This window comes from Zerene cesonia, chromosome 27, assembly GCF_012273895.1.
Source record: "Zerene cesonia ecotype Mississippi chromosome 27, Zerene_cesonia_1.1, whole genome shotgun sequence".
NCBI classification, from domain to species: domain Eukaryota; kingdom Metazoa; phylum Arthropoda; class Insecta; order Lepidoptera; family Pieridae; genus Zerene; species Zerene cesonia.
Window position 1 is genome coordinate 3756155 of NC_052128.1, and position 11716 is coordinate 3767870.

An 11716-nucleotide genomic window follows, 5' to 3' on the forward strand; every position below is an offset into this window, starting at 1 on the left:
AAGCTTAGTTAATACCTAACTACGCTTTTAATAAACTTTAATATACGTGACTTATTTCGATTCAAAGAAATGATAGTCAAGCTAAGGTAGTGGATAAGTTTTTTCTTATAAAATTTATTTAAATTTAAAACAACTGAAAATGTAACGACTGTAGTAGTTATAATTTAGGAATCATTGATTACTTTCACAGATTATAAAATAAGATAAAAACGACATCTTTCCAGCGAAAATAAAAACAATCACGTCAATAGATATGAAAAACAAAAAAACGTCTGTAAACGGCCTTTAGGTAGTGCGCAGGGCCAGTCTTACTGAGGGTAGAGCGGTGATCCTACTTTGCCGCTCTAATTATGCGCCTGGCCCGTCAACGGGCAGCCGCCGAAGGGGTCGCGGACGTATTTTAACCAGCTCCCGTGGCCCCTTCACTCAAGTGGATAGACGGAACACAGTGGGGTTTTGGTCGGTAAGAATCCGATGTGGGTATCTATGCGAGATTTCCCCACAATAAAAAAAAGGGCCAGTCTCACTAAATAAGATTTTGAATGAATGACAACATCGATACTAGATATAATAAAACGTATTTAAATTTAAATGACAAAAACACAACTTCAATCCAGATTCATGTTTTTTTTTTTAATTTTTTACACATTATCTCTATATCTATACATATATAAATTTCTCGTGTCAGAATGTTAGTCACCGCACTCTTCCGAAAATCGTGGACAGATTTTCATGAAATTTTGTGTACATATCGGGTAAGTCTTAAAATCGGCCAACATTTACTTTCATACCATTAAATAATAGGATTAAGGTAGAACAGCGTTTGCCGGGTCAGCTAGTAATATGTATGAAATATAGTGACTATTCAAAATAAAACACTCATTAAGTGTATTTGCATAATTTTATTTCGATAACATAGTGCGTTATAAACATTTTAAACATTAAATTGTAGCAGAATCGTTTCTTGGATTTAAAATAAATTAAAATCCACCCAGCCAGAGAAACAATTCCGTTACAAAACTAACACTTAAATACTTATCAAATATACATAGGAAAATTACATAAATCTTACTTCTAGATCGACGTAAACTACATTGGCGGTTATACAAATTGACAATTATTTAACGTATATTAAAAGACAGAAAAAAAGAATTAGAAAAAAAAAATTGAGCCCCTTTTTAAAATTCGAATTTGATTCGATGAGTTCTGTTTACGCCACCTAGTTAAGAGAAATTGGAACCATAACAGACTAGACATAAGCGCTATTTTCACTGTTAACAATCAATAGCAAATTTCCTAACTAAACTAAGAAATAACTAGTAAACATCCAATCATAACAATTACGTTTCTTTAATCTGCCGTTTCTCTCGACCGGGTTGCTCGGGCTCGGTTTCTTCAGGCTCACTGCGTTCCTCTTGGGCTGTTATATCTGAAATTCATTCATTCATTGTTATTAATCGTAACTCTATTTATTTTTTACACATACAAATAACATTCAATCTACTGCTTTAATTTATTGAAACTATTGGAAATTTTGTTTATGACTTTTTTATTTTTCGCACTGTCGTCGCCTGACATGTAAAAAATACTTGCTTATATCGACAACAAGCGTCAAGGCTAACAAAGCAGAGACATGTAAGAAAGGGCTTAGCTAAAAAATGTAAGTTCAAACTAACACCATAGATATTATATATTACTGATTTATAAATCAAAATTTCGGTGATGTATTAAAATCATGACTATACTAGAGTTAAGTGTTAATTCATCCATGTTATACCATCATCTTCACTCCTAAAGCCTCGTCCGAGCCGAGGTCCAAACCACATCCCGGTGCTGTCGCTGGTGCCTTCACTCTTACGTTTGACGAAGCGATTCCGTGCTCCAAAAATGAGGTCTTCCAGTCTCGGAGATATTTGCACGGGATAGGAACGGCCGACGCGAGGGAACGCGTATAGTTGTCGTTTGTCAAGATCTTGATCTGGAATGGATATTCTTATTAATGAATCTATTTAGAATTATAACCGGTTGCACCAATTTGAATATATTATGTGAAATCTTCTAATGTAACCAATAATGTATGAAAGGTCAGTGCCTAAAAAGCTATTAGTATCAACAAGTAAAGCAAGCGTTTAGTCCTTTTTAACTTGTGTTTATCATTTGCACACAAGCTGTATATTCGAAGAGATGATTTATTAAAAGTTTTATTTTGTATTGATAATTAATTTGGGCTGCTTTTACGTATTATAGTGTGGTATTATACTTGCATCTATAGTTAATTCATAAGTAAGGATATATAACATCAATGAAATTGCAGGATTTAGTTTTCAAATTTACTAATTAGAGCAATCGACACAGCTTTAGTTATAATTAAACTTTCAACTCAGATCATGAAAATTTCAAAGAATATGAAATTGTAGTAGTAAGAATACGTAGTCTCAAACAGACCTAACAGATCATTTATAGGTATCTGCCATGTCTGATGTGAGGAGCGGCCAACCCTTGGAAACGGGTACAGGTTGAGGACCCCATCGCGACGCAACTTGGTACCGCTGTCTATAGATGAAAGAAACACAATTAACAAACCATTGATAATTCAATTTAGTAATGTGACTTTCTACATTAAATAAATACATTTAAATTTGTATCGTATTCGGATCTCACATTGCCTAGGCCTGGAGAAGGGCTACCGCTGACCTGCCAAGTTACACTGCCACTATCTTATCTTTGAATTGGCAAAAAAATTGTAAAGATGTTGAATTGTCAACAAATTACGTCAAGTGCTCTATGTATTTTATTGCTATTGTGTTTTATTCTTACAAATTCCATATTACGTATAAATTAAGTTAAAATGGATATTTTGAGCACCTACAGAGTTTCCTGCCGGCTCTTCTCTGTAGAAACTGCTTTCCGGTGGTAAATGCTAAAGCTATGTTATGACGATTCAAAAGTGATTCTATAAGAAGTCTAATTGAATAAATACATATTTGAGTTTGTACTGCAGCAGTACATGCTACAGAACACTATGAAGTTTAGTCGGTAGGTCACTACTTGCGGTGTATTCAATTTTTCAACAAATAAACAATAACTGGATGAAAACAATAACTAGATGAACATTTAACAGGGGCTGAAAAATCGCAGAGAGAACGAGCTTACATGAGGGAGTTCTCCGGTTAATACTTTTTGATAAAACATTCATATCAATTAAACGTTAATAAATTTGATTAAATTAAGTGAATACCAATTTCTCAGCAATTGAAATTTACATTAAGTCCCAAATAATTTATCCCTTCATTACAATTCAGTCTGAAATGTACACTAATAAAATTATTGAGATTACTTTAAATAATTCAATAGACCTTATTTCTAGGTAAATTCTCAATCAATAGAAACAGACAAAAATGTCAGTTCTTCATTGATACTAATAGACAACCCACCCCTGCTCATTGTTTGAATCCACTGATGGACTCTATAACTCGATTTGGGAACTTGCCGGGGTCGTAATGCTCTTTAAAAACTTGTTTCTTATACTCCATTGTTCATATTTAAAACTGGATTATTACAGCAGAAGCTCCATGGAAAATACTTGAATGTTTGTTTAAAACATATTTAATGTATACTATATTTTACTATAATAGTCAATTTTGTCTCTTTTATAAAGTACTAGCTTTTGCCCGCGGCTTCGCACGCGTTAAATTTGGAGTAGTTTAAAAGATGTTATACATAAAAAACTTCCTCTTGAACCTATCTGTCTATTAATAAAAAACCTATCAAAATCCGTTGCGTAGTTTTAAAGATTTAAGCATACATAGGGACAGAGAAAGCGACTTTGTTTTATATTATGTAGTGATTTTATTGGTAATGCAACTGATTTGAAAACCTTTAATGAAACACAACTTTCGTCTGAACTTTGAACCCGAGAAGGGCTTATAACTCTATTAACTCTACATCTATAAAACAAACGTCTACAAAACTTATATCGAAGTTGAAATTTAAATGTAAATCCTACTAATATTTATAAATGCGAAAGTTTGTAATGATGTGTATGTGTTTGTTGCTCTGTCACGCAAAAACTATAGAATTGATTGCAATGAAATTGGGTACGTAGACAGCTGGACAACTGGAATAACATATAGGCAATTTTTATTCCGATATTCTTACGGGATACGGACTTACGCGAGTGAAACCGCGGGGCGCAGCTACTTTAATGTAATTATGATATCTATGAATATTTTCAATTTCATTGTAAATGTATTTAACATATTATTCAAAATAAATTATATTCCAAGTAAGGAATGTCTTATAAATATTAAAATATTAGTTTCTACCAACCTTATTGCTACAACTACGTCTTATTTATATCGCAGCTCGTTTTAAATTAAATAAGGATCTGAGAAATTACCACAAACAGCCTTCAGGCTAAGTGTTTAATTATTGTTTATTATTTCTTCATTCCGTCACTATATATATTTTATGTTTTATTTGTGATTGTTTCACTCGAAGTGTATTTATATTCCATTTAAAGTATATTATAGATTATATTTAAAGGTTTATTAATGACTGGTATGTTATACAGTTTCATCTAGAAATTCAGACAATAGCTAAGGAAATGTTATAGATTAAATATGTTGTATAGTTATAGAAAATAAAATGGTATAGATGTAATAATTTAATATCCAAATTGGACTTAGTTTATTCTGGCACATACTACACTGCCACTAGGATCTAGGTTCAGGATTATCTGGGCTTCCAGTGCATCTTTTGCAACTGGCTTGACATTTATTAATCTTGATATCTGATTGGAACAATTCTCATTCTATTTTTATAGCGACTCAATCGCTAATATATACTTCGAAATGAAAACCGATTGTAAAAATGTAACACAAAGAAATGATGAAATTAACGAAGATTTATTCAATAAAGGTTTATTTAAAAATTCGCGAAAAAATTCAATTATGATTGACGTTGCAAAGAAACTTTTATTTGTTGATAAAAAACAACGAAAATAAAATAATTAATATAATTATATTCAACTAGATGATTTATGTAATACTCATCTCATTCGACTCTTCAAGAACATACAAAAACTTAATAAAAAACCATTATAACCTCCAAATTACGTTCTAAAAGCCTACTTTACCCCATTCAATACAAAGGTAATTCAAAGGTTCAAACTATTTAATGAATAAACTTTTTGAGACAATTGGTGGGCTTCAAAGACGTAGGTGTTTCGAATTTTGTGAACTTTACACATTTATACGATATTATCTGTGTAAGTTATTCATCTGTCGATACTTATGGGTGTTAAAGGAATATCAATGTATTAGGTTGAATCGTAGCTTTCAAGGATTTTATCAATTTAGCAGGGACTACGGGCAAATACCAATAAATTAATATTTTAATACTTACCTATACACCATCTATCCTTTTTCTTATACACCTACTAATATTCTGATTTCTACTAATAATAATACTAAGAAAGCAGGTAAAAAGCACCCAGTCCTATAGAAACTAAAATGAAGAAAAGAAAGAGGCAAATATGGAAAATTCATAGAAAATGAATTAAAGGGAAACAATCTAAACTTCCATACACACTATCAGACTAAGGTACCTATATGAGAAGCCATAAAATAATTTCCGGCGGACGAAGATAACTTTGTTAGGTGTTGGATGCACTCAGCTGATATTAGTTGATTAATTATCAATAGTTTAACCCACGTGGAAGCTACAATGTTCTGAGATCTTATTACCGTGTACTGTTTTTAATACTTGTAGTTATCGATCTTTTTGTAGGCATTAACAAAAATAAGCGTTTAATTTATTTATGGTGTACATGGAGAACGTGCTTTCATAGTAATTTCTCGTGTGATAGACATTTACTACTCAATAATTTATAAATATTACTCGTGTATTGTATTACAAATAACACGTAAATCATACCTATATCAATCGTGATATAAATTGTAGATAAAACTTAATTTAATAATATGGTATGACTTTCAACAATATCTATATATCTTTATGCATTTCAAGAATTAATCGTGTCGTGAACTAGGTACTTAGTACTTGGACTGAATGTTTTCCGTATATGCTATATTAAAATATACAATATTCTGATGGCATAATATTATTTCAATTAATGTACTTCTATTGAAATGAAATTACATATTTCTCGAAAATAATATTCTTACTTAGAACACCTTTTTACGTTTGTTTTTCTTCAATCTGATTAATCCCTGGAAGTTAATTAACTTACGTGGTATATTATTGAGGATAGCTGTGTTATTGTTGTCCAAAAATTATCATTTTCGTATACCCGCCCACACTTTGAAATTTTTCCTAATTTATTACGCATATTTCTGTCATTATGTTTTTTTTAGGTTAATCTATTAGTTTATGTTGTTAGGACAGCTTACTGCAAAGATTTTTAATTAGAAAATACTAAATACAAACAAAAAGTACTAATTAAAAAAACGATTAGGTAATTATGGTTATATATACTATGGTCATGAAGACCATGTAATATATAGAAATTGCCATAAAAAACAAATCCAGTTCAACTTCACATACATACATGATTTTAAAGCACTACGAAAGCAGATCGTTACCCTCAATAAGGGTACTTAGTACCCCATAAGTAACAGGACTGTTTTTAGAGGTCCATGCATCTCCGACGAGAATAATCTGGGGGTCTTCAAAGAGTGAACAGGTGAGAAGAGAAAGAGTGAACAAGGGAAGCGCCATCTTAGCTATAACATCTATGCTTACGAGCAGGCGAGATTGTAGTCAAACGCTTCCCTATAACACTTAAATTCGAGTTTTTTGTGTGTGATTTTGGTTTCCGTTAAATATTAAACGTGAAAGACGGATGGAATAAATCTGAAGATGATCACATAATTAATCGTTATTTAATTTAATATCTGAGTAATATATATAGCGATTAATTACGATAATAACACATAAGTATCATAACACATGTATAAAAAAGTGAACATGTACATTATAATTATTAATTTTAGATTACAAAAATATAAAAATGTAAAGGAATTTACTTACGAGCTGCACTCACGACAGTTACAAGCAGGAACACTGAGAGGGTGATTCGAGCTGCGGCCTGCATTTTCTGGACAAGAAATATTAAGATTATAGACATTAATATGTAACTACTATTACTAAAGATTGATTTTTCCATGTAGTACTCATGCATGAGAGACTATCAATTTTTATGGTGGTAGACTAGGTCTCCGCCCGCGGCTTTGACCGTGTAAGTAGTCAAAGGAAAACATAGGCAGTCCCGATGTTTTCCCCGCTTAGGGTTTAACGTCTCGTGGGATTCCGATAACTTCTAAATCGTATGCAACTAACTATCTCAGCACCAAATTTCATTCGTATCGTTAGTAGTTCCTCAGAATAATGCGTTCAAGTGAACAAACGAACAACTTCAGCTTTTGTATATTACTAGTTTAAATAGATAGTGAATTATACACTCTAGGAAACTACGCCGTTGACCAGTTGGTAAAAAATCATATTTCTTTATGTTAAAACATGCATTGTGCTCCGTGCAGCTTCAAACACTACGTTTTGAAAGGAATAGTGAATGAGACAAGCAAAGAAACATAATGAAATGTGGCTAGTCGGCTTTATTTGCGTTATGAATTACTTAGAGCGACGTCGAAATGGTAATCTTTCGCCGCGGGGAGATCGCAAAATTAACAAGCGCTAGGGTTGCCACTACAAGATAAAATGGACGATACTATGTCCTTACGAATTGAATTTTAATAGCTTAAAGAAATTAATCAAACATGAACGAAACTGCAGTGGCGGCTCAGTGGAGAGAACCTCGGACTTCAAAATCGATAAGTCGAGGTTCGAGACCGGGCGAGCGTGCAGGAAATAAATTGATTTTTCAAATTATCTGCGCATGTAGATAATATCACCACTGCTTAAAACGGTGAAGGAAAACATCGTGAGGAAACCGGCATGTCCAAGAATCAAAAGTTCGACGACATATGACATCTGCCAACCCGCACTTGGTAAACGTGGTGGATTATGGCCTGAACCCTCCTAGGAGGCCTGTATTCCAGCAGTGGGAACATATATGGGCTGATGATGATGATGAACGAGACTGCACGAATTAAAAAAAAAGTAATTCCAATAAAATATCATTTTTTTCCATAATTCTTTCATTGTAGCCGCCTGTTGAGAAAATACCTGAGTTAGGATACGCCGTGTTATAATTTGCGATTGATTCTATTATAAGCGCTTTATAGATTAGGAGTATGGAGTTCCTCTTCTATATTGTATTTCCAAACAGAAAAAGTATAAACGACAATAGATTAACGAAACTTTTAATTGTTTTTAATAACATATACCACTGCAATGTTTTCTAACTACGACATTAAAATAAGACAATAATAATAAGCAAATTATTATGATAGTTTTAAAGTACGTTATCGGCAACCCTAAAATTTTCCACTGGCAACACTGTCCAGTTCGACGAATTTAACTATTCAATAATGTCTAATAAAATTAGGATCACTTAAGATATCTAATAAATTGTAATTTACATTTCGGGATAGCTAATGGATAGAAACTAGATCACTTGGTAATTTTATTAGGTTGGGAGTTAGAGATTTGTTCAACAATTACCTTCATGCAATTGTAGAACTGTCAAATTATATTACTATTTCAATATATTATTATATTACGACTACTCCGTAAAAGTAGTCCTAAAAGGTACTTCAATAATATTACGTATCATCTGAGGAAAATACTTTTTACTCGTATTTCGTCCATCAGCTATTCATCAGGGATCCTTGGTAAAATACCAATGGCATTTGGTGTTGAGAATATTTTAAAGTAAACACCTTCAATAAAAGGTGTTATTTATTTATAAGGTTATATTGGAAGAAAAGCCACGTGCTGATAAAATCGATAGTGACATTTTACTATTTTGATTAATGTAGTACTATGCGTTTTATTCCCAAAACTTCACACTCTTTCAAACTCTCACGTAGTCAATTTATATTTTGCGTTTGGCTAGTTTAACAGTAATTATAAATCTACTAACTTAGGAACTGTATGTAATTATATCTCACAGTTGTATCAAAACTCCGGAAAGAATAAACACAGTATCAATTTTTTTAAAGAATTTTATCAGTTTTATCACAGCAAAAATAGATTTTGTTTCAAGCTATGTTGTTGTAGGTATCTAAGGAACTAACAGGATAGAATTTAAATTAATGTCTTGTCTGTCGCATAGTTCGTTTGGAAAAATCTTACCTTAATTTACCACCAATGCAAACTTGTATTCTGTATTTAATGCAGTTGAATGGAGTGAAATACCTATATAACTATCTATGTAATGATGTTTTTATATATACGTACATATAATTATTATTATAATTTGCTGCTGAAACACTTGTTTTCAGAAACCACCATCAGCCATTTTTTGTCAGCCGTTACTCACTCAAATATTAGCCTCAGCTTAAATGATAACTTTGGGTATTATTTTTTAATATTAACATAATCCCTTCGTTGTTAATAATTATGGTTTCATATACTGCAATTTAATATAATAAAAATAATTTAAAATAGGTAAGAAAGTTATCCCTGTCGATGCATTATAAACAAATAGAAAAACAGTCTTTTAGATAACGCTAGTTTTCGTAACTGATACAAATTTTCTTGTTAAATTCAAATTCAAATTTTCTTTAAATCATATAATTAATAACAACACAACTATTATACCTAATTATACAAACACGTGTACAAATGAAATATTAAAATCTCATTCTATTAATTTCCTAACTATATGCACAAGTCACATTCAACTTACCGTTGTATGCCACCTGTTGCCACTGAATGCTGTGTTTGATCCTGAAACACACTTATATAGGACGCTTCGCCCGCGCGACTGCGTCTCCCAAACTGTGGAGATGCAAATTACCCCCGAAGTCTATGCGAGAAATTGATTGTGGGGTTGTAAGTCTCTAATGTTGATGTGTTAGTTTGGAATAGATGAAGCAATAAGAAGGTAATATATATAAATATGAACTTATGTGAAAAAAGTTGTTGTAGGTTATTTATATCCCGTCAACTTGTACAAAAATGAAAGTGAAAAAGTATACATAAACTTAAAAGTATAAAAAAAACCTTTTCATAAAAGTACCCAACTCGTAAAAGTATATATGAATAAAAAAGTTTTTAAGCTTGATTTTTTCTCGCTTGCAAAAGCCAATCTTAAATTTCCTTTAAATAAGATATATGTCCAAGATACGCAATATATTATATTGAGTTCAATTTATTTACAATCTTTAAAAAAACATCCACTAAGTTACAATAAACATCTTCATGTTCGCCATGAATATGTTTAGCATTATGCCAAAGATTCTAACTTGAGGGGTGATTGTGCTCCACTTTGAGAACCCCTGTCCCTCGGGTCCGGGCATCACGTCCGCGGTGTTTGAGGTAATTCATTTTCACGACCGCGGGATTCTTACTATTTTCAGTGCGGATTTACTTGTATCAACGGCGTTATTAGCTGTACAAATGTCATATTTTGTTCTACGTCATTGCTCATTTGCATATATGCGTTGTATTTTATATTTTGTGTTGTTTTATTGAAATAAAGAGTTGCTTTTATTCCTTTTTATGTTTTATTACATGTAGATATTTAGTTGTTGTATATTTTATGTTGCATTATTTTAAGGTAGAGGAGTTAAGATTCTCAAATGAAATATGTATTAGGAAATAAATGTTAAACAGAGTGTAGTCATCTAAGATTACTTTATAATTGTTTATATCTAAAAAAACTATATAATATATTAATGTAATAATAACCATTATTTTGGGAATGTATAAATAAATATAACGAAAACAATGATGTTTTATCGTTACGTTTAACGAGTTGTCTAATTAAAGTTAGTCTACTTCACTCACCTTCATTTTTACGTTATTTTAAAACTTTAGAAAAAGCCAATTGTAAAATTGCTTGAAATAATTTCATTCAAACCTATGTATAAAGTACGCAAATTTTCTTCATGCATCTAAACACGGCGAAAGTTAGCTGTAACTCACACTGAAGATATTACCTAAATATATGTGTTTGATTTTCAATAATAAATATGAAATAATTCCAAAACCCCGATCCTTTTACAACTAATATACGAATTGAGGAGATATGTAAAATATTTGATACATTATAATCACTAAAGCAGATTAATATAAAGCTTAGAAATATCCTGGGAATACCTGTGATATGAGGGTCTTCGAACAACTTACCTTTCGTATTAACGAGAGATATTATGATAATATTGAATTATTATTGCTCCTAATTTAATTTGAAGACCTTTTTAACCTTTATTATAAGTATATACACCCGTTTTTAGGAATTAAGTGTTTTTTTCTAGAAGTATAATGAGAAAGATCAGCAACAGCTTTCGGCTAGAGTTTTTTATTTGTTATTTCACAAAATTGTTACAGCTCCAGTAATATATTTTTGAATAGTACTATTAATGCTATCTCAAAGTTCCAAACACAGTTAATACAGATATCGTAACTTGTATAATACAAAAGGGTTGCCCTAAATTAGACGGGACATTAATGTGATTTGCATGCATTTTGGAGGCTTTCAAATTTCGTAATCAGTAAGAAGTTTTATGTGCTGCTTCCGTTGCTTTGGCTGCTAAATCACATTGATAATATTTATCTATGCTAA

The 11716-nt window shown here is 31.6% G+C and overlaps 1 protein-coding gene across 1 annotated transcript; it reads right to left on the minus strand.

The window, feature by feature from the left end:
* Positions 1–1131: 1131 nt before the first annotated feature.
* On the minus strand, positions 1132–9850 carry LOC119837434 (CAPA peptides). The gene is made up of 5 exons (XM_038363011.1): positions 9836–9850; positions 7054–7120; positions 2446–2553; positions 1778–1978; positions 1132–1429 (listed from the first exon to the last, which is right to left on the minus strand). The coding sequence occupies exons 2-5, from the start codon at positions 7115–7117 to the stop codon at positions 1341–1343; spliced, it is 462 nt and encodes a 153-aa protein (XP_038218939.1). The 5' UTR covers positions 7118–7120; positions 9836–9850; the 3' UTR covers positions 1132–1340.
* Positions 9851–11716: the final 1866 nt, after the last annotated feature.

Excerpts from the sequence above, each read along its gene's own strand:
- LOC119837434 (XM_038363011.1), bottom strand. The coding sequence starts at position 7,117 with ATGCAGGCCGCAGCTCGAATCACCCTCTCAGTGTTCCTGCTTGTAACT. Across the intron at positions 1,979-2,445 it reads ACCTATAAATGATCTGTTAG|ATCAAGATCTTGACAAACGA; the intron begins GTCTGTTTGAGA and ends TATCCATTCCAG. Across the intron at positions 1,430-1,777 it reads CTTTAGGAGTGAAGATGATG|ATATAACAGCCCAAGAGGAA; the intron begins GTATAACATGGA and ends AATGAATTTCAG.